The 22,268-nt window shown below is 34.1% G+C and overlaps 2 protein-coding genes across 3 annotated transcripts; both read right to left on the reverse strand.

Moving 5' to 3' along the window:
• Nucleotides 1–1,725: 1,725 nt before the first annotated feature.
• On the reverse strand, nucleotides 1,726–5,481 carry LOC147564835 (autophagy-related protein 101-like). 2 transcript variants are annotated; one of them, XM_086650386.1, is made up of 7 exons: nucleotides 5,056–5,481; nucleotides 4,867–4,903; nucleotides 3,867–3,952; nucleotides 3,360–3,455; nucleotides 2,632–2,794; nucleotides 2,381–2,528; nucleotides 1,726–1,992 (listed from the first exon to the last, which is right to left on the reverse strand). In XM_086650386.1, exons 1-7 carry the CDS (start codon nucleotides 5,086–5,088, stop codon nucleotides 1,917–1,919), a joined length of 639 nt encoding a protein of 212 aa, XP_086506512.1. In that variant the 5' UTR covers nucleotides 5,089–5,481; the 3' UTR covers nucleotides 1,726–1,916. The 2 variants fall into 2 exon arrangements, with proteins under 2 accessions (XP_086506512.1, XP_086506518.1); XM_086650392.1 differs by having other exon boundaries at nucleotides 2,650–2,794; nucleotides 5,056–5,390.
• A 10,721-nt stretch (nucleotides 5,482–16,202) lies between these two features.
• Nucleotides 16,203–19,709, reverse strand: LOC147564836 (L-ascorbate oxidase homolog). Its single transcript, XM_086650403.1, has 7 exons — nucleotides 19,486–19,709; nucleotides 19,074–19,269; nucleotides 18,465–18,574; nucleotides 18,044–18,314; nucleotides 17,805–17,904; nucleotides 17,236–17,581; nucleotides 16,203–17,154 (listed from the first exon to the last, which is right to left on the reverse strand). The coding sequence occupies exons 2-7, from the start codon at nucleotides 19,224–19,226 to the stop codon at nucleotides 16,506–16,508; spliced, it is 1,629 nt and encodes a 542-aa protein (XP_086506529.1). The 5' UTR covers nucleotides 19,227–19,269; nucleotides 19,486–19,709; the 3' UTR covers nucleotides 16,203–16,505.
• Nucleotides 19,710–22,268: the final 2,559 nt, after the last annotated feature.

The raw sequence follows: 22,268 nt of genomic DNA on the forward strand, positions 1-22,268 counted from the left end.
AAAATAAAAAGTAGAACAAAAAGAAAATATTGATTGTTAATTTTGAATAGCGAAATCACGGTTTTGGACCTAACTTAGAATATTGGACGAATATATGATCTAAATTTTCAATTGATTATAAATTTGGGACCAATTTAGAGTTAACGGATAAAGCACCTACAGAGAAAGTGAATGGCGGGGTCAAATTAAAATAATTCACAATTTTAATATGAGAAACTACCTATAAATTATTAGGAAGTGTGAATTTGTGAGGGTGAAATATGAGACAAGTTTATATTGAAAAATAATATTTTAGCTCCCATGCATATCTTTAAGATATGTAGTTACGCAATACTGTTGGAGTGGGTGGATTGTCTTTTTCCTATTAGCTCAAGTACATACCTTTTTTTAATAGGCAACATGGCCAACTGGATCTGTAGGAGAGCTACAATGGCATAATGACATATAATATATATACAGAGATCTTACAAGGCACAAGGAACCCTTGGACTCAGGTAGGAGTAAGAGAAACATTGAAAAGGTTTTGACCTCTAAAAAGTACTCACAAATTTCACTTATCCTCTCCGCGAGCTTTTCATGCAGTGGTTAGACACTCCTCTTAAATCTACGAGGACGTGAGATCGAATTTCGGTGGAAGCAGTTTGCTATCAAGATTTATCTAATATACTTTAAGCTATAAATAAAGTAAAAAAAATTGTCGAGCTTTAGGCATCTTTTATGTTGTTGGGCTTTAGGCCTCTTTCGGTTTAAATTAGGCGGTTATCGTGGTCATCACATCTTTATGATGTATCACTGCCTTATAACGACTAACGTGATCGTAGTTGAATTCTAAAAAAAAAAAAAATTCACCCATCATAGGCACGAGTGGATATCGGATCGGGTCGGTTGACCACAGGCTTATGGATGAAATTCTTCCATCCGGTCTAGTCGGTCGGGCTTTGAAATTTAATGACTGTAAATCACTTGAGCTTAATAAATTTTTGAAAAACCCAACCATTATAAACAAAAATCATTTAAACACTGATCTCTTTATGACTTCTCATTAAACAACTTTTATTCCCTCCTTATTCTCGAATTGGGCATTAATAAGTGAGCGACGTCGAGTAAATATATCAGGTTGGACTCGGGTAACATTTCAAAACCCGAATTCAACCTTATTTCATCTGACCGGTTAGCTTAGAACAACCTTCAGGTTTCAATATACTTTAACAGACTCAAGTGTTCATGACGAGTTTTGGATTTTCAGACATTTCCCCAACCCTAGTCCTAGGTGTTGTTTTATTTATTTTAATTTATTTTTGAAATCTCAATATAATTTATGTTTAATTTACTCTCATAGTTCGAGTAATTATATACATTAACTTCTCAATTAATATCATATCTTAAAACAAATCTTATTTCAAATTTAAACTTATTCATTTAAGATGAAAACTCGTATATTTGGTAAAGACTCAATTTACCGCGATCCTATCATACTTTTTCGTTACAACAATGAGTGCTAAACAAGAGAAATGTTATTAAAAATGAAAAAGAGTATGTAAAGTGCGAAGTTTATTTAATAAGAAGTATACAACTAAAAGGTAAGTAAGCAAAGATGACCCATTTTTCTCTTCTCTCTGGAACCCGAGAAGGCGAGAACCAACCAAGAGATACAGAATAACAACGGTTGTTTCGGATATATTTCCAAAGACAGGATTACTAGAAAATTAACAATCTCAAACCATCTAAAGAGGTAATGGGCAGATAAGTATAGAAGAGGAAACTCTTTCTAACAATTAGTTTGAGAGTAATGAACCTCACTCTTCTTTCACTTCACTAGGGCATAGTTTATCCATCTAAACAATATTTACTTGAATATTATTCACAAAATGTAGTAACAAGAACAAGGAGAGAGAATTTTAGGTCAGAAGCTTTAGTCAACTAAGCATAGTTGGATGACCAGTATGAAGCATCCTCTTGAGCATGTCCATTCCAAATGAAGAATCCGATGAACTGCACAAAGAAGCTAACTTTTAAGTCAATCACCAACGATGAATTCGAGTCGAGCTAAATATATTGAAAAACAAAAATGACAAAAGCCAACTACTATAGGGTTCAAAACAAATCCTTTTGGGTCGGTTTATGTTGCCTTCCGCCTCCTACGTTGTGGTCGGGCTTGGGTGGCAAAAGGACGGACAATAGCGATAACTCCTAGGGCTTCGGTCATCACACAACTCCAAAAGAGTGTCATGTGAGTGATATCAAAGAGCAGAAATAATCAAAGGGGTCTTAGCTAGAGAAGCAACACTAGCTACATTTAGTATACAAATAGAATAGCAGATTAAAACTGATGCGAACATAAACTTCAAGAAGACGAGAGAAAATATAAACAAGTAATAACCTTGGGATTGTAATTTCATACGGAAATGAGACACCGTTAGGTACGGGAGGAATGTGGTCCTTTTTGTCATTGACAAATTTTATGATCTGGAATAAAACGTCACGTAAAGATGCTTCCAAGGCCGTAACTCTCTCCTCCAATGCATTCACTGTGATATGCAAATACTAAATATTAAAAAGAGAATTTAACGGAAAGATGAAGAGATAATTAGAACACTACTTAGTCACAAGAAACATAAGAAACAAATGCACCTCCAGGATCCAGTACACCTTTTGAATGATGAGACTTGATTGTATGTGTTCTCGTGTGCTGTATGTTTAGATTGAGTTGCCAATGTTCCCAATATATGCGTTCAATTTTGTTGCTGAACCATGTTGCTTGTTTATTTTTCTCCTCATAGAACGACAAACATATCTATATCACCATTCATCCAGAGCATATTACTTAGAGAATACAGAATTAATCGTCCCACATCATATCGATGTATATAGTTCACAATTATGCAATCTCGTATTATGGATATGGTTATTTTATATACATTATACTTCATATACCAGGCTATCAAATCCACAAATATATGATATACTAATATATTATACAATGTATTTACTCAAACAACCAAATAGCAAAGTTTATGGCACTGAAATAGGTGCTAAGGCGGGAGGACAAATTATAACTTGAGTGTTTTAGAATTCTGGCTTCACCTTTGACAACATAGTGATCCACACACTAAGAAGCTAAACGTCATAAAATTCGCATAATTCAGAAATAGGCTAATGAGCACGAATTTGAACAAAATGTTCAATGACAGGTAGAATAATGAAGGGAACACTACTTTCCCAATAGACGTGCCAAGTCTAGACCGTCCATAGGAAATGTTGCCATAGTTGTGGTAACTTTCTTTGTGGTAGCATCTGGTAATGCTAAGATCGTTTTTTTTTAAACTTGTAATGCTTAGATCATCATACAGTGCACTTACCTGACTATTTTTGTTTGGGTGTTTCTCTACCCAAGTGATGAACTGGTTAATCTTCGCTTCTATTTTCTTTTCAATCTCAGCATCCCCACATTGCACCTATAAGCATAAAGGGGATAAAACTTATCAAAACCAAGTCTAAAAATATTCTAACACACTGAATATAATGGTATAAAAACTAAAAAGTATTGCACTTCACCAATAAATCAAAATGGTCTAAGTTTCACGGTGGGCTCAATAAAGAGTTAATCCACTTCCCAGTAGTAGATATTCTCTAACCAATAGCCCTAATTTATCTCACTCTGATGGCATATTACAGCACTACATTGGTAAGGCTGATTTATATGATAATTGACAAAAACAAAGTTCTAGTCCAAGTAGGACCAAATTGTAGATGAACATGTAGAGAGTAACACCTCCGGTTCTAGGGGTATCAGAAAAAGGTACCTGTAATGCAATTCGAAAGCAATAATACCTTGGCTAACACTTCAAAATTTGAGAACTACTTACATACGTAATTTCAAAAAGTTCCGAATCAATGTCTTTGGGGCGCACAAGACCCAACGCCCTATGGAACAAAATCGTATGCAATATGCCTGCATACAGATTCAAACCAATTCTTTATTCAGATAGATGTCAAGGTATTGTAAAATGCGGAGAACCAAGAACAAAAGCTCAAAAAAAATTTGACAAAGAAATGCCCTCGGTCTTAAGATAATACCATTCATAAGTCACTTTGAAACCAATCCATATGATTAGACCACCAAAGTCCAAACAAAACTCAACTTCATGAATCAATGCACTATTGGCCTACAATACGGTGGCCGGGTGGGGAGGTTGGTGGTGGTGGTACAATATTCATCGCCAAGGTATATGAGCGAAAAACAGTATATTTACTTCCTTGCCTTAGGTTCTCTTTTTATTATTTTTTGCTTCTTTTGGAATTATACGTGCTAAAGTGTATTTCACAAAATGATCCAATTATCCGACACAGAAAAAGTATAAAGACTGCATAAAAGAAAGTCAGAAACGAAAAAATCATTTCTTGTAAGGAAAACAAGTCCATCTTTCTTTAACTAGAATCAAACTACATTCCTAGAAATATGATTCCATTTACCCTCCCCTGGCAAACACTATACCACACTCCCATTTACGAAAACATATTAAATTTCACAATCGTTGATAAATCCGAAGACATAAACTCAAAATGAAGAACACGATTATTAAATGAAAGATACAATAAGCCAGTAGTGGTGGTATTGTATCGGTCGCCACAATTGTGGGTTTGATTAGTTGTCAACTGAACCACAAAATTCATTCTTTCTTTATTTTTAGCTCCGATTTATCAACAAATGTGGAACTTAACACAACAACAAACATAGTCCAAAGAAAGAAAAAGAAAATCAAACTTCTAGAAAAATAAGTAATTACTTTACCAAATTCAAACCCTAAAATTTAGTAAATAGTGAGAAGATAAGTTCAATTTTTGAGAGAGAAACAGTAGTCTTACACCGCAATACTTCTCTTATATCCATATACTCCACTTCCTAAACACCATAAATAAAGAAGTAGATAATCAGTTGATTTTCACACAGAATTTAACAGTAATCAGTTTTATAAATAAGGGTTTCAAATTTCAACATAAGTTATATGAACCCTAATAATACATCTGTAATTAATTTTTTTTAAAAAAACTCACCAATTCCCTGAGAGAACAAACCTCACAGTTCATAATAAATTCCTCAAAAATCGATCCTGAACAAAATCAGTAATTTAGATCAGATGACTGAATAGGAGAGAATTATGAGATGGGGGATTTATTATGAAACAAGTAGATTAGCTGCTGATCCTTTGGGATCTCCAAATTTCTAGATAAGCAACTAATTTGGGAGTTCTTCCTTCTGCTGGGTTTGGAGTCTCGACCTCAAAATAGTGCACCGCACTCAACGTTTACTTTTTTGCTTTAACGCCGTTAGATTATTGCTCCCACCACGGCACCACCACTAGTACTGGACTACTGGTGGCCAACGGGCCGTGTCGGCCTGGAAACAGACCGACAAGACCATTTATAAGGCGAAACGACACAGAACGATTCTTGTCGTGTCGTGCCGCGCCGATCCGTCTCGGATCAAACTGATCGTGGCGGGTCTGCGGATTTTAAGCTCCCAAATCCGTCAACCACGACATATTAGGAACAACAACACGACCTGCCACGATCGGTATCGTTCCTGACCCGCCACAACCATACTAACCCTTTAGAAACGAGTTATTTTAATTTATAAAAGCGATATTACTACCACCTTATTCAAAGTAATTATTAATTGTTGCAAAAAAACTAAGACTTAGGTTGGTAATATAATCCTATATCTGTTTACTAAAGGATAAAAGAAAAGTAAAAATTTATAAAAACTAACGACTTCTTTTCCAAGAAATAAACAAAGAAAGTAAAAAAACATGTTAGGCTTTAAAGAAAACATCACAATGTTTAACTTGGAAAAAAATTAAATGCTATTTTTTGCTATTCTTTTTAGTTAATAAATAAAAGGGTCCATGGATATATAGACCAAAATAATATTCAAAAAAGATTTATGATCAAATCTTCCCAAAATATGGATATTTAGTCCTTTTACATTATGGACATAATAACCCATTATGAGATAACTACCGTCCATGTCCCTCCTACAAAAATCACGGGATTTTTAATTTTCCAGGGTGAATTTGGAATGTTTCTAATAGGAGCGTGATTTAGGGGATTTAAAGCAACTAACGTATAGATCCGAAATTGATTTTTCCTCTGTCTTCTAACCGTTTTGGAAAACAAGTCTATTTCCAAATTAATTCAAAACAAAAATCGTAACCAAATCAATTTTCTCTCTCTTTACAGATTTGGAAACCAAATCAATTTTCTCTCTCTTACTATGTAAATTTTTTTCGATTCAAATCAATTTTCTCTCACTTAACTTTCAGATTTGGAAATAGTATATTTTCTAGGATCAATTTAGCGTGATTTGGGGGTTAATATACAAAACATATATCACTTTCTCTCACTTAACTTTCAGATTTGGAGATAGTATATTTTTCTGGGAACATTAAAACAACATATGTTTTTGTTTTTACTCATACATAAATACAAATAGAATACAAATTATGAAACAAATACGTAATTATGTATTATTTATGACGAGGAAACCATCATTTGTCAAGTATACAACATAATTTATCAAATGTATGTGGGTCTTGTTCAATAAATTACACATAATTTCTTTTACATTACACATAATTTCTTTTAGGGAGATTTTGACATACACCCCCACTATTATATGAATATTAGGACTTCACCCCCACTTTTTGAAAACTTTTGATATACACCCCCACTTTGACGGAAACCGTCAACTCAGAGTTAAGTTAGGCGTGTGTGACACACACACACTAACCATGACAATTTTACCCTTTTGTAGTTGTTGAAATTTTTTGACATATACCCCCAGTATTATATAAATTTTTGGACTGCACCCCCATTTAAAAAAAAAACAAAATTCCACCTAATGTAGTCTTTAAGCCAACTAATTATAAGCCAATCAAGTACAAGTCAGGGATTAAGTTACTAATTTGTATTATTAAGCACATCTTTTAATCCTACCCTAAAATTAAAAAAAATGCAGGAAATGTGTTGTCAAATCAGAGACACATTTGGTCTTCTAATGTCCTTTTATATACATTCAAAAAGTAATGATGTATAACAATTCAAGTTTCATAATATCAAACTAAAGTACCATATGTCTATTATCCACAAAAGAGCTCCATGAGATTTTAATATTCAAACGAAGAACAAATAGATATTTTCATTCCCAATCCATAACAAAAAGAAGTCAAATAAACTAACTAAACAAAAATATTTCTACTTCATAATAGTCTCAGTAAAAGAGTTATGTTTCTTTTATTTAGTACTCAGTTTCCTTGGCTTGTACTTGGTTGGCTTAAAGAAGAAATTAGGTGGAATTTTGTTTTTTCAAAAAATGGGGTATAGTCCAAAAACTTATATAATAGTGGGGGTGTATGTCAAAATCTCTCAAAATATTTCAACAACTACAAAAGGATAAAATCGTCATGGTTGGCGCGTGTGTGTCGCACACGCCTAACTTAACTTTGAGTTGACGGTTTCCGTCCACGTGGGGGTGTATATCAAAAGTTTTCAAAAAGTGGGGGTGAAGTCCTAATATTCATATAATACTGGGGGTGTATGTCAAAATCTCCCTTTCTTTTACATTACACATCCTTTACATTCTGTTACAAAAAAAAGTACAAAATCTTCTTTGGTTCAAAAATGGTGCCCATCCATGTACTCTGCATTAGTTTCGTTGACTCACTTTGATTTGATGATTCTCTTTGAAATTTCATCTGGTATATCTAATCTACACACATAAATACACATACATTAAAGAAAAAAAAAATCATATATTGTATTATAAACTACATGTACAGTTTCGTAAATTATATATAATGTTTGTCAAATTTTGACAACATTTGAAGGTTTTGAGTAGTTTGGTAAACTTATCAAGGCTACTGTTTTGGGTGAAAAGTATACTAATGGTAAATAAATAATACATAATTTATGTGTACTTATACGTAATTATATACATAATGGTAAGAACATGAAGATATACGTAAATTATATATACTTTATTGCAAAGCACACGAGTTTTGATAGTAAAGCGAAGTATTTCTACTAATGAAATGAGTACAGTTTTGGTGTTAAAGCAGGAGTAATGTTCTATAAATTACCCATAGTTTACTATAAATTGTGGTAATTTACGATAAAGTACATGTACTGTAAATTCTGTTATTAGTAACCGTATGAAAGAACAAATGTTTCATAAATCCGTACGGATTGAAAACCAGATTTGAAGAAAAAAAATGAGAATATAATTAAGCTTAAACTACAAATCTAAAGATATCTGCTATGATGATTGATTGCAATAATGTCAAACTCGAGTTGAAGGATTAAACATCAAAATCAAAAACATAAATGAAATTTTAAGAGAGAGAAAGAAAATAAACATCAAACATTCGACTGATGATTGATAATCTGATCTCACGAAATATCAGAAAAACCAGAAGATTAAATATAGATCTAAAGAAATATGATATTATCACTGGATGCAAACATAACATACTAACTTTGAAGGAATCATTGAATAAGGAATAAACATAAAGATCTTAAACAGTTATGAAAATTTTAGAGAGAGAAAATAAACATCATACATTCGAAGTTAATGAATTAGTAAACAGATCTTATAGATATGTATCATAAATCCGATATGTTTTATAATAGAGCGAAATAATTAGGGTTTTAGTTATAAGAAGAAATATTAGATACTAACAATGGTGTTATAAAGATTTCGAAAGTATTAAACCTGATAAATGATGAATTTGGACAGCAATATAATGTAGAAGAAGAAGATTTTCTGAGTTTAATGGAGGTTTGTCAACTGAATCGGTTTTAGAGATATCAAATAAAGAGTTTCCGTTACTGAAAATAATGAAGATATCCTTACTTCGAGTAGAAACATGATTGGAGAGAAATATGGGAGATAAATATGAAAAAAGATATGCATAGATTTCGAAAGTAAATCAGTTATAAAATATGGAAAGGTTAGATTAGGGATTATGAAATAACATTTATTCTAGAGATTTGTGTTTTCTCTCTAGATGAGACCAAATGGACTAGATATTTATTTATATTATTTCTTTGATTTTAAAACCCTTTATAGGATTAGAGAGGATTATATCTACTATTAGGACCCGTTTTTTGGGCTATAAGCCCAAAAATTCTAAATAGGGTAAATAAAATAAAATTTTTATGTCTAGTGGTAAATGGACCAGCAACTGCTAGACCGTTCAACACGGCACAACCCGACACGACAACTTCTGAAAACGCCACGAGAACGGCTGGGTCGTTGCCATAGACGTTATCGTGCCCAGACCTTCGTGATATGGGAATGACGCGAGTCAAAGTCGTGTCGTGTTAGAAACGACACGACACGGTCACTAATATTTTGTCTGGGAGCTATTAAAAGACAACAACAATCAAGCTACACTGAAAGAAACATCCTAAAGCGGAATGTAACCGTTGGCCACCTCTATTAGACAAACACAAGTCAAAACCAAGTTTCAAAGCATCTCCAATGCAAGACTCAATCTTAGAAATTTTAAGTGCCACATATGAGTCTTAGAGTTTTTTCTTAAAAAATCTCTCCACTGCAAAATTCAATTTGGAACTTTAAGATGATGTAACGGTAGTTAAACATGTTGGAGATTTAAGAAAAAATAACAACTATAACATAAAGGATCTAACACCATATACTCAAACCAACTATCTTTCAATCACAAATCTCCATTCATCATAAACACAAACATTGTTGTTGTTCCTTTCATTAACAAAGAAAAAGACATTAAAAAACATTAGATAATAGTCATAGATACATACCAATTAATTACTTCAAATTTCTTCACTAAGGATCTTCTCCAAAGAAAGCCCTAGTTCTTTCTCTCTCTAAGCTTACTCAAGTTGTAGACATATCAATCTCTACTACCTCTCTTTAATTAATTTAAGGAGTCTTTTTCCTTCTTTGCCCCTTCTAGTTTGATAGACCCATTTACTCAAGCCCACATTTCATATTGGGCCCAAAAACAAATTTGGTTTAAAACCACACTTTCAACATCCCCCCTTAAACCAAATTTCCATAGCTTCTCATACCTAACATCCACTTCATTCTTTCAAAGACATCGTTCTTCAAGGGCTTCGTAAATATATCGGCTATTTGATCTTGAGACTTGCAATACATCACTTCAATATCACATTCTTTAACATGTTCACGAATAAAATGGTAGCGTGTATCAATGTGCTTGCTTCTTTCATGACAAACGGGATTCTTGGCTAAAGCAATAGCCGATTTATTATCAAGGAACACTTCGGTTGGACCAACTTGAGGGCATTGAAGATGCTTCAACATATTTCTTAACCAAATTGCATGACAAACCATAGAGCTAGCGGCTACATATTCCGCTTCACAAGTAGATAAAGTCACAATGGGTTGTTTCTTGGAAGACCAAGTAAATGCCGTGTAACCCATAAAAAATACAAATCCCGATGTACTCTTTCTTTCATCTAAGTCTCTACCCCAATCACTATCGGAATAACCAATAAGCTTAAAATCTTGTGCACAAGAGAAAAATAAACCATCATTGAGCGTACCTTTAATATATCGAAGGAGCCTCTTTGCAACATTAAGATGAGATTCATCCGGTGTCTCCATGTACCTACTCACTAGCCCAACTCCATAGAGAATATCCGGTCTTGTACATGTAAGATAACGTAGACTTCCAATCAAACTTTTGAAATATGTAGGATCCACATTACTACTTCTTGTGCATTTTCTCAATTCTACTCCACTTTCAAGAGGGGTGTTTACCGGATTACACGACTCCATTTTAAATCTTTTAAGTACTTCCTTAGCATATCCACTTTGAGAAATAAATATTCCATTTTCCATTTGCTTCACCTCGATACCAAGGAAATGACCATTCAACCCAATATCGGTCATATCAAATTCCTTAACCATGATCTTCTTAAACTCTTCAAATAGTCTTGAATCATTACCGGTGAATATCAAATCATCAACATAGAGACAAACAAATAACATACCTCCATCTTCTTTTATTTTCATATATAAAGTGTGCTCATGAGGACACTTTTCAAATCCATTTTCTTGAAAATACTTATCAATTCTTGCATTCCATGCACGTGGAGCTTGCTTTAACCCATAGAGGGCCTTCTTCAACTTATAAACTTTATCTTCTTTTCCCTTTCTAACATACCCCAAAGGTTGTTCAACATATATCTCTTCCTCTAGGATACCATTCAAAAATGCCGACTTGACATCAAGTTGATAAATCTTCCATGAATATTGAGCCGCTATAGAGATTAACAATCTTATTGTTTCCATACGAGCAACGGGAGCAAATACCTCACTATAATCAATGCCGACTCTTTGCTTGTAACCTTTAGCTACAAGTCTTGCTTTATATCTTTGGACTTCTCCACTTGCATTCTTCTTTGTCTTATACACCCACTTTACACCAATAGGTTTATATCCCTTTGGTAAACTTGTCAATTCCCAAGTATCATTTTTTTCAATTGCATTAATTTCTTCATTCATTGCATTTTCCCATTTTTCTTCTTGGATGGCCTCTTCATAACTAATAGGATCACAATCCATGAGAAAACAACCCAAGTTCAATTCTTCTTCATTATCCACGACTTCATAAATCTCTCTCAAACTTCTAGTTTTCATTGGCCCTTCATTAGAACTTCCTCCCGATGATGAGGATGATGGGGATGAAGACGATGGTGTTTGTGGGTCTCTTTGAAATTCTCTTGGTGGTGCATCTTCTTCTTCTTCTCCTTCAAGCCTAAGTTCAACTTGAATAATTTCTTTTCCTTTCCATTCCCATGCCAAATCTTCTTCAAATACCACATCTCTACTAAAGAGCACTTTATTGACAATTGGATTAAACAACTTGTAACATTTCATTTGCTCATTATACCCAAGAAAGATACATTTCTCACCTTTGTCGTCAAGTTTTGTTCTTCTTGCTTCCGGTATCTTTGCATAAGCAATACATCCAAATATCTTTAAATGAGATACACTAGGCTTGTAATAGCCCCATGCCTCTTGAGGTGTCTTCATATGAACACTTTTAGTGGGACATCTATTTAACAAGTATACGGCACATGCAACGACTTCACCCCAAAATTCTCTAGGCAAACTTTTTTCTTTTAACATGCTCCTTGCCATGTTTAATATGGTACGATTTTTTCTTTCGGCTACTCCATTTAGTTGTGGTGTGTATGATGGGGTAAGTTCGTGAATAATTCCATGTTCTTTACAAAACATATCAAAGTCTCTTGAAGTAAATTCCCCACCTCTATCCGATCTTAGTTTCTTGATAAAATACCCACTTTGTTTCTCAACCATATTCTTGAATTCCTTGCACTCTTCAAATACTTCGGATTTATTTTTCAAGAAGTATACCCATGTTTTTCTACTATAATCATCAATAAAAGTGAGAAAGTAATTGTTACCTCCATTTGTCATTGGCTTCAATGGACCACAAACATCGGTATGCACAAGCTCCAATATATTAGATGCTCTCCACCTTCCTTCTTTAGAAAAACTTGTTCGATGATGCTTACCAAAGATACACCCTTCACACACTTTGTTTGGGTGATCAATACATGGTAAGCCCCTTACCATATTCTTGCTTGCCAAGGTCTTCATCCCATCAAAGTTTAGATGCCCAAGTCTCAAGTGCCACAACCAAGATTCATCTTTCACAATAGAGTTTAAGCATTTTGCATCACCATGTTGAATGTTTAAGGGAAATAATCTATTCTTTGCCATCTTTACCTTAGCAATTAGAGTTCCACTTCTATCTCTTAATGTGAGATGAAGATCTTTCAATCTTATATCATAGGTTTTTTCTAAAAGTTGTCCCAAACTCAAAATGTTATTTTTCATTGCGGGAACATAATAAACATCGGAAATATAGTTATGTTTTCCATTTTTTAGTTGAATGAGGATATTACCTTTCCCTAGCACCGGTATCTTTGAGGAGTCACCGAACTTTACAAACCCTTTCACACTTTCATTCACTTCAACAAACAATTCTCTTTTTCCACAAATATGATTACTTGCACCGGTGTCGAAATACCAAGTGTTTGTTTGTGATTCATCAAAACCATCACAAGAAAATAACAATGTAGGATCAACATTAATTTCTACTTCATCTTCAACAAGATTTGATTCTTCCTTAACTTCATTTTTATACCAACATTCATTACTATAATGCCCAAGCTTGTGACAATTATAACATTCAATATCCCTTTTGTCTCTACCTTGGCTATTATAAGGTCTAGTAAAGTTTCCTCTACCTCTTCCTCTTGGTTCATTTGTTCTTCCTCTATTAAAAAATTTTCTTCCTCTTTGGCTTCCAAAGCCTCTTCTACGGTTATCATAACCTCTACCATAACTCTCATAGCCTCTTTCTTTTTGGGGTGTATATTGTTTTTCTTCCAAAGTGAGTTTTGCTTGAAGTACTTGATCAACCGAACAATTTGAAGAGGTTGTGGCATTTCTATTCACCCTTTGTTCATGGATTTGCAATGTTCCCATCAATTCATCTACCGTCATAGATTCCAAGTCTTTTGATTCTTCAACAACAATAACCACATTATCAAATTTAGGTGTCAAAGACCGTAAAATCTTCTCCATCACCCGAACATCATCACATTTTTCACCACACCTTTTCATTTCGTTAACATTAGACAATACTCTTGAAACATAATCGGAGACAAGTTCTCCTTCATTCATACTCAACCTTTCAAATTCACCACGCAAAATTTGAAGACGAACCTTCACCACTTTATCAACTCCTCTAAAAGAATTCTTGAGAATATTCCAAGCCTCTTTCGATGATTTTGCTTCGGACACTTTTTCAAATGTAGAACTATCAATCCCTTGATATATAAGGAACAAAGCTTTTTTATCATTCTTTCTTGAATCTTTAAGGACATTTTTTTGCAAGTCATTCATAATATCCTCTTCTTCTAAAGTTGGCTCTACATAACCATTTTGAACAATATCTTACAAATCTTGAGATCCCAATAATACACTCATTTGAATGGACCAATGTCCATAATTTTCTTTTGTTAACATAGGTATTTGAGATTGCACCATATTTGTCATTTTTTTCTTACTAGATCCCCAATTTTTTTCACAAACCCTAGATTCTCAAAATGTTGAAATGATAAGATAACATAGCTCTGATACCATTTGTTGGAGATTTAAGAAAAAATAACAACTATAACATAAAGGATCTAACACCATATACTCAAACCAACTATCTCTCAATCACAAATCTCCATTCATCATAAACACAAACATTGTTGTTGTTCCTTTCTTTAACAAAGAAAAAGACATTCAAAAACATTAGATAATAGTCATAGATACATACCAATTAATTACTTCAAATTTCTTCACTAAGGATCTTCTCCAAAGAAAGCCCTAGTTCTTTCTCTCTCTAAGCTTACTCAAGTTGTAGACATATCAATCTCTACTACCTCTCTTTAATTAATTTAAGGAGTCTTTTTCCTTCTTTGCCCCTTCTAGTTTGATAGACCCATTTACTCAAGCCCACATTTCATATTGGGCCCAAAAACAAATTTGGTTTAAAACCACACTTTCAACAAAACATAGATATCTCAAGAGGACTCTCTATTTCTAGAGAAATTTTGAGATATTTCTAACTATCCAACTCATAATTTTATAAATTTAAACCAATAGAAATCAAGTCTTTATATGTTCTCAAAATAACTAAATATTTTTTAGAGATTTGCATTGGATACATACAAAAATTGGAGGATCTCAAAAGTGTAATCTAGGAAAGAGAATCTTAGTTGAGGCTTGACACATAGGACTATTAGAGTTTTTGCATTGGAGATGCTCTTAGAAAGGAAAATTTGGTCATAACTCCTTCTCCAAGGTTTTCTTCTGTAAAAAAGACCTATCAATTTTTTTTTACGAAAAACTTCTCGTGGCAGTGACACTTTGATTAACATTTCCACATCTCTTTACTTGTTCTGATTAAGGGATTAAAAGAATCTAGCCATGATTGTTCTATAAATTTCTCTTCTTCCTACACTTTCATTCTCCAAACTTTCCTTTTCTTATTCAAAATTTCATCTACTTTCTACCTTTAATCTCAAATCTCAATTATGTATTATCATGTATAATGTTATCTGAAAGCAAATAACACAACAAGTTAACCAGCCTGATCTTCAAACATAGCGAAGTTTAGAAATTCAACGACATAGATCGAGTGGTTTTATCAGCAGCAAAGAAAAGTGCCAAGTACAGGCTCAAGCTCAATTCATTCGGTATGGTGTGCCCGAGCCGATTGGTCCAAGGAGAATTAGAAGGATTATGAAAACTTCCCCCCGTTTCTTCTTCTTTGATTTTTCTTTTAAGTTATCACTCCGTATTTTTCTCTCTAAATTTTTTCACTCTAATATTAAGGTATATTCTTATCGATCCAATTTTCCCACATGTCTTAGAATTTTCATCAGATTACCTGAACAATTTCTTCCGACCTAGCTTATATTGTAAATCGGAAAAATAGAATTTCGAAATGATTGGACTTTCAAGTATGGCAGAAGCTGAATCAATTTAGAGGGGGAAAATGGTAGAAAACGAGAACGAAAAGTTCAAATTCAATTTTCAAATGTTCCTTTGGCATTTTGGTAAAAATAAGTTGTTTGATAAATGCCTTAATGAGAAGATTGATATGATTGTTAGGTTTGTAGTGTTTTTTCACAACAGTTTACAATGATTTGCGACAGCTTGCAAACAATTTGCGCAAAATCATTTAGAAGTTTTTGCAAAGGTTTGCATTAGGGGTGCAAGAGTTTGCCGTTGTTTACAAATATGTGAAATGAAAACCTCACGCACGTACAAAACAAGTAAGATAAGGTAAAGTATCTATCTTAGTATCTTGCAACTTGCAAGGGCGCTCCTAGAGTCCTAGTATATCTACTTAATGAGCCAAGTGACTTGTCATCTTCTTACGGCGAAAATTGGGTCTCCAGTGAGAAGCAATTGTTATCACAATGTGTGTCTGATCAAACATTCATCACACAAATACACGAATGACATTTATAAATATGCATAAGAGTGTAGCCAATTGCTTGTCCTAGGGATAGATCAATAACATTCCAATGCAAGAAAGTTGGAGAAAACAACAAGAGTTTTCTCATTAATTACTATGAGTACAAGAAGAAATGTAAGAAACAGTAAGATACTGATATTTCATGTAAAAAATAACTAGGCTTTCCCCCCTCACTTTTGTCTTAAATCTTCTTTAACTTCAATTACTAGTACTACTACTTCAGTAATTAGTAATTACCGGTAACACAGTCACACCATCGTGACCATAGAAACTAATAGAAGTCATAAAAAATTACATAAAATTAAACTTGGTTGAATACTGCATGCATGATAGCATACTATAAATTTGTAAGGGTAGTTAGTACTAATGGCCCTTGGCTTTGCCACATCGAAGTGCATTCGCCGGAATATCATATTCGGTGAAGAGACTTTTTTCGTCATTCCAAACTCTAAAGTACAACTCCTGCCCAAGATATCGTCTTGGCCAACTAGCAGACCTTAAATTCCACATACCCTTGTTGTCTAATGGCAATAAAACAGCACTCCATGACCTTGGGTACACTTGAATTGTGTATCTTGTTGGTGCATCAATAAGATTATAAGATTTCCTACTGTCATTATTAGACCATGTTTTAGGCCCATATCCGACAACGAAGAAGTCATTGCCATCAAGATGCCAAGATTGCACATAATCCTCATTGTTTTGGAAGACTAGTTCGATGAAGTCATGGAGAGCAAAATCAACGACAGAGGTTCCAAACTTAGGTACAGCAGTTTTACCTGGTTTATTTTTTATTGTTTTCAAATCAAATACTCCAGGAATGTTGAAGTAATCAGCTAACTTCAATGGAGTCTCAGGGTTGACATAGGAAACACTATTCACTGCAAATCTTAATTTTCCATCAAGTAAAGTTCTTTTGTTTCCCAAAACAACCGTCCTCGTGATTGGTATGTTACCGTAGTGAAACGAACCTTGTGGGTTTGGCCTTGCTGCACTCGCTGATAAGTTCCATCTACATAACAGATTGAGTAATTAGGGGTCGATTTGAGTTCGACATAAAATGTGTCTGGAGTAAAAGATCATTTTGTTGTACCTGAATGTTCTAGCTTGTTTCAAAGACCAATTGATTTGATCTTCCGGACCGCTCGGCAAGAAACCGGAAGCCTTAGCACGAGAGTTTGAGTAATGAAGTATTGCAGTTGAAGTGAGAATGATCCCGGTGAATCGGGATGAAACAACAATATAGTAGTCCTTTGGTGGTTGATTTAAGGTGACAAGGACAGCCAAGGATTGACCAACATGTACATCAAGAGAGTCATATAGTTCTTGAACTGTATGAGATCCTTCGATTTCGACCAACTTCATTTTATGGCCTTGAATCCTGAAGTTGATAGAGTATGTTATACCAACATTTGATATCCTGAACATGTAAGTTTGTCCTGATACAAAAAACATAAACAGGAAACCATCTTTAGATTCAACAATAAGAACATAACTTCGGAACTAATTGAATTGAATTGAATATCAGCATGAAGTTTAACGATAATCGTTAATAAGTTTGTAGTCATACAACTCAAAATCAATTGATATTGAGCGGAGAGGAACTAGACATTATATTATTGGATCATAACTTTTTCACATGGGACTATTTACACAAATCACCTTGATCGCCGACTACCTCAGAACCGTTTTTGAGCCCGTTAATTAGTACACCATTAGGGAAAGGAATGAAGGTTTGTGTGTCCAAGATTTGTTCTAATTCCTGCAAATTTCAAGAATATACCATAGTAAGTATTCAAAAAACATGTTACAAGTAAGAATATACAGAAGCTCTATCTCTCAAGCCAACCCAAAAACTAGCTCATAAACACTTGAAATGTATATTTTGATATGTTCTGAACCTTGTGACCAGCCTTGTACCAGTCACCGACAAGGAAGGTGAAGTCGTTAGCCGGGGTAGCAAAGGGGAGTGGGATTTTGGGCCTGGTGTAGATATTAAAGGCTCCAAATCCACCAGAAGCTTTGTGCATTTTGGTTGAAGGGAAGTAAGTAAATGTTCCAAATTGATCCTTGACTTGCAATCTGTATGTGTAGTTTGTGTTTGGAGGGATAGGGCAATTGGTTCCAAGAACTCCATCTTGCCATGAAGTTTTTCTGTGCTTGATTCCATTCCTGAAATCACATCATAGTTTTCCAACACAAAAATTTTACCTTTCTTGATTTTTATAATGAGACCTCAAAAATGGGCCTACTTGATGGTAGGCTCACACTTTAATGCAATGAAGAAAGAAAGAAAGAAAGAAAGAAAGAGAGAAGGCTCACCATGTAATGAGAAAAGGCTGGTCTAACTTGTTAATGACATTAACAATAACATTGTCATTAGTGACAGCATCAATTCTAGGACCTGGAAACAGTCCATTGATGAGGATACCCTACAAATGTAAAGAGAGATCACTAATTAAATCAAGTTATTTGAAGAGTATCTAATTGTGAGAATAGTCTCACATGAACAAAAACTAGCTACTAGACTATTATATTTAAGGTCTTTCTGCTTATTGCTAATTGATTTTGAGTTGAACGCTCGCAACCTTAACATGGTATCAGAGTTGAGCTAACACATGATCTGCATTTGGCTAGACAAGTTGCAAGACACCCGATAAAAGACACGAATAATTAGGCTCAAAGAACGTCTGACATTACAAAGGCTGATATGTATTCTGTGAGAATAGTCTCACATGGGAGAAGTGGTATCTAGCAACGCTACCAAGCATATAATGTCTAGGTCCTCTCCGCTCATTGTCAATTATTTTGAGTTGGATGACCACAAACTTAACATATTCTTATGCCGATTGGTTTTGGGTTGGGTATCTACAAACTTAACACTGATGACAGAAGTGTGGACAAAATAATAAGAAGAGAAAATTAAAGTACCTGTTGAGGGACACCAAGAGGAGAAATAGTACCATAAGTAACAGTCCAAGTGAAGTATCTGTATGGATCTTCTGCTTTCACCACAAAAGCAACACTCATACAAGCCAGTGTTGCTAATAATACTCGCAACATCAACATGGCTCGCCCTCCCATACTCTTTCGTTTTATTGCTAGACAATCTCAAATATCTCCAATCCTGCGTGGAAGAAAGAAATGTGTAAGATAGAAGAACAACCCTGGAACGTCACGCGCCATATATGTATTGAGTTTAGATGCCTCTTCAGTCTTCATTTTAAAGTTTGAATCAATTAATACTGGGAAATGTTAAGTGTACAAAAGATTTTGATGCTATATCTAGGAAAACATGGACTAACAAACAACAGTACACATAAATTAGTGGAATTAAACTAACCTGATTATATATGTTGATCCAAGTTACAAGATAAGTGAAACCACAAAGTAGCTAGCTACTTGTTAGAAGAATCTAGAGAGAGAGAGAGAGAGAGAGAGAGAGAGAGAGAGAGAGAGAGAGAGAGAGAGAGAGAGAGAGAGAGAGAGAGAGAGAGAGAGAGAGAGAGAGAGAGAGAGAGAGAGAGAGAGAGAGAGAGAGAGAGATAATTTTGGTTGATGATGAGCAGAGTAGAAGAAGGAGCTAGAGTAGGTTAAATACAAGTGATGATCACATGTGTATGCATGTAGAGGAAGCATCTATGAATTGTGGGATGTGGGTTGCATTGATTAGATGGTCTCAAGTATCAAGGACAACCCATTAGTGGCCCATTTGACCCGCACTTCATGGGTCTTCTTTCCCTCATGCATGGGCATGGATTCTCTCTCTAAACTTGTCGTAGTCACTAAATAAACTAACTACAATCAGATCACACATGACACATCCAAACTTGTTTAGTCGGTTTAATAAATTTTATCTAAAAAGTCGGTCCAAATCTAATACTAGTATTTTTAAATAAAATTGACTATTCCTTATATAGCAACCTAAAGATTGTTTCATTTTTGTTATGATTTTTGGTGGATTTGTTAAATCTTCTTAGTATATTTCCTCAAGTGTTAGAAATATAGTTCAATATAGTCCCACATTGTTCAATTGCTTAAACTTTTCTCTTGTACCACTCCTTATAATGATCTTATTTAATAGCTATGAAAATCAATACAAATCATTACAATTCTCTTTTCTTACATGGTATAAGAGCTTCTAGTTTTTTTTCTTGGGTTAGTCAATAGAGTCTTCCGCTTGCCGGCGGCGGTAGTCTCATTAATGGCTACCGTCCGCCGGACTTTTATCCGTTTTTAATTCAAGTTTAGTGTTATTTTTGTTCCTTTTCAATAAGAGTAGTTCTTTTCTATTGTTGAGATCTAGTCATTCTTCAATACTTTTCTCAATAGTATTTGAAGACGATGAAGATTAACAAGAAGATGAAAGTGTCAAACAAGAGCGATTTGTTCAAGAAATCACATGATATACTCTTTAATGATCTCAAGCATTTCAAATGTCAAGTCCTCCACAACATCAATCTATGTGTATCCATGGTCCATGTTATATTTTGAGAGAAATTGGAAAGCTATTAGAGAGGGGGAAAAGAATTCATTGATTTCTTGTTAGAATAGTTATATACCCCATGTTTATCTTGAAACTATACTTATAGTTGTCCAAAATCTTGATTTCCAATATGATGCACATGAAGTGTTTGATAGAATGTATTAAAGAAATCATGCTTATTTTCAAAGATGGGTTTCTTTTGATGTTTGAAAACATGTATGTGGGTTCCTTTATGGCAAAAGAGTTAATTCTCTTACTTGATTTGCTCATACTTCTTATATCCAAGATGAGAACTCTCAAATGTTTGTTCCTTTAGTATGCTACTTGGTTCCAATATATTATCTATAAGATCAAAAAAAGAGGAGATAAGAGAGAGTATAAATGAAGAATAGAAGTGGGAAGGTCAAGATCGATGATTGTTAGTGTTTATGTTCAACAACACATAAAACCAAGTAGATAATCATGTGTGAGGGATTGAATTGCTTTGATGGTGTTGGAGTAATAATCATGTGTGAGGGCTATTAAAAACCAAGGTAGGAAGATCTCCAAAACCGGACAATGGTTAGTAATTGTCAACCGGGCAATGGTTAGTAATTGTCAACCAGACAATTGTTAGTAATTGTCAATACCCGGCAATGGTGCCAGCTTTTCTTCAAATGGAGAAAAGCAAAATCAACAACAACATCAACATCAAAACCTAGCAATGGTGCCAAATTTTCTTCAAGTGGAGAAAAGCAAAATCAAAATCAACATCAACATCAACAAAACCTGGCAATGGTGCCAACTTTTCTTCACATGGGGAAAAGAAAATCAACAACAAACAACAACATAGCAACCTCACAATGATGCCTCCATATCAAAATCAAGTCAAAATCTACAAATTTGTTTAGCAAACTCATGAAATTTTTCACTAGCAAAAGTCATTCGTTTGAGGGGGAATGTTAGAAATATAGTCCAATATAGTCCCACATTGTTCAATTGCTTAAACTTTTCTGTTGTACTACTCCTTATAATGATCTTCTGTAATAGCTATGAAAATCAATACAAATCATTACAATTCTCTTTTCTTACATCAAGTACATAAACCTATCAATTATGTGAGCATAGACATTAGCTCTATGATTCTTTTTCAATTGAGATTTAGCATAGTACTAGGTTCCCTCCCCGTCCTACGAACAGGGAAGATCCCTCTTGGCTAACGCCTTTGAGGAAGAGAAAAATAAATTTAAATTGCAACATAAATTACATTAACTTTCCTCAATTTGTAAATCAATAGAAGAGAGATAACCCGTGTGTTTAAAGATGAGAGAGGGAAAACTGTAGTTATGTAAGAAATATCACTAACATAAAAGATTTGATAAAAAAATTGAGAGATTTAATTTCAATTTTAAGTGAAATAGTTAGGAGAGAAATTAGGAAGATATGGGAGAGTGGGTTAGTTATTTAGATGTCTCCCACTAATTCTACTGTAAAGTTGGTAGTTTCTAAGATGTATTCCGTGAGAGAAAAAATAGGGAGAGAAATATGTGGGTAGTTATTCTAACCAATTTTTACTGATTTACATAGATACCCTTGTTTTTTAATGTATTTACATAAAAAAGATTTTATATTATCGGTCGGATATGTTCCCAACAAAATCT

Source organism: Eschscholzia californica, unplaced genomic scaffold, assembly GCF_041429995.1.
Source record: "Eschscholzia californica isolate CP2 unplaced genomic scaffold, dmEscCali1.0.p SCAF_1, whole genome shotgun sequence".
NCBI lineage: Eukaryota > Viridiplantae > Streptophyta > Magnoliopsida > Ranunculales > Papaveraceae > Eschscholzia > Eschscholzia californica.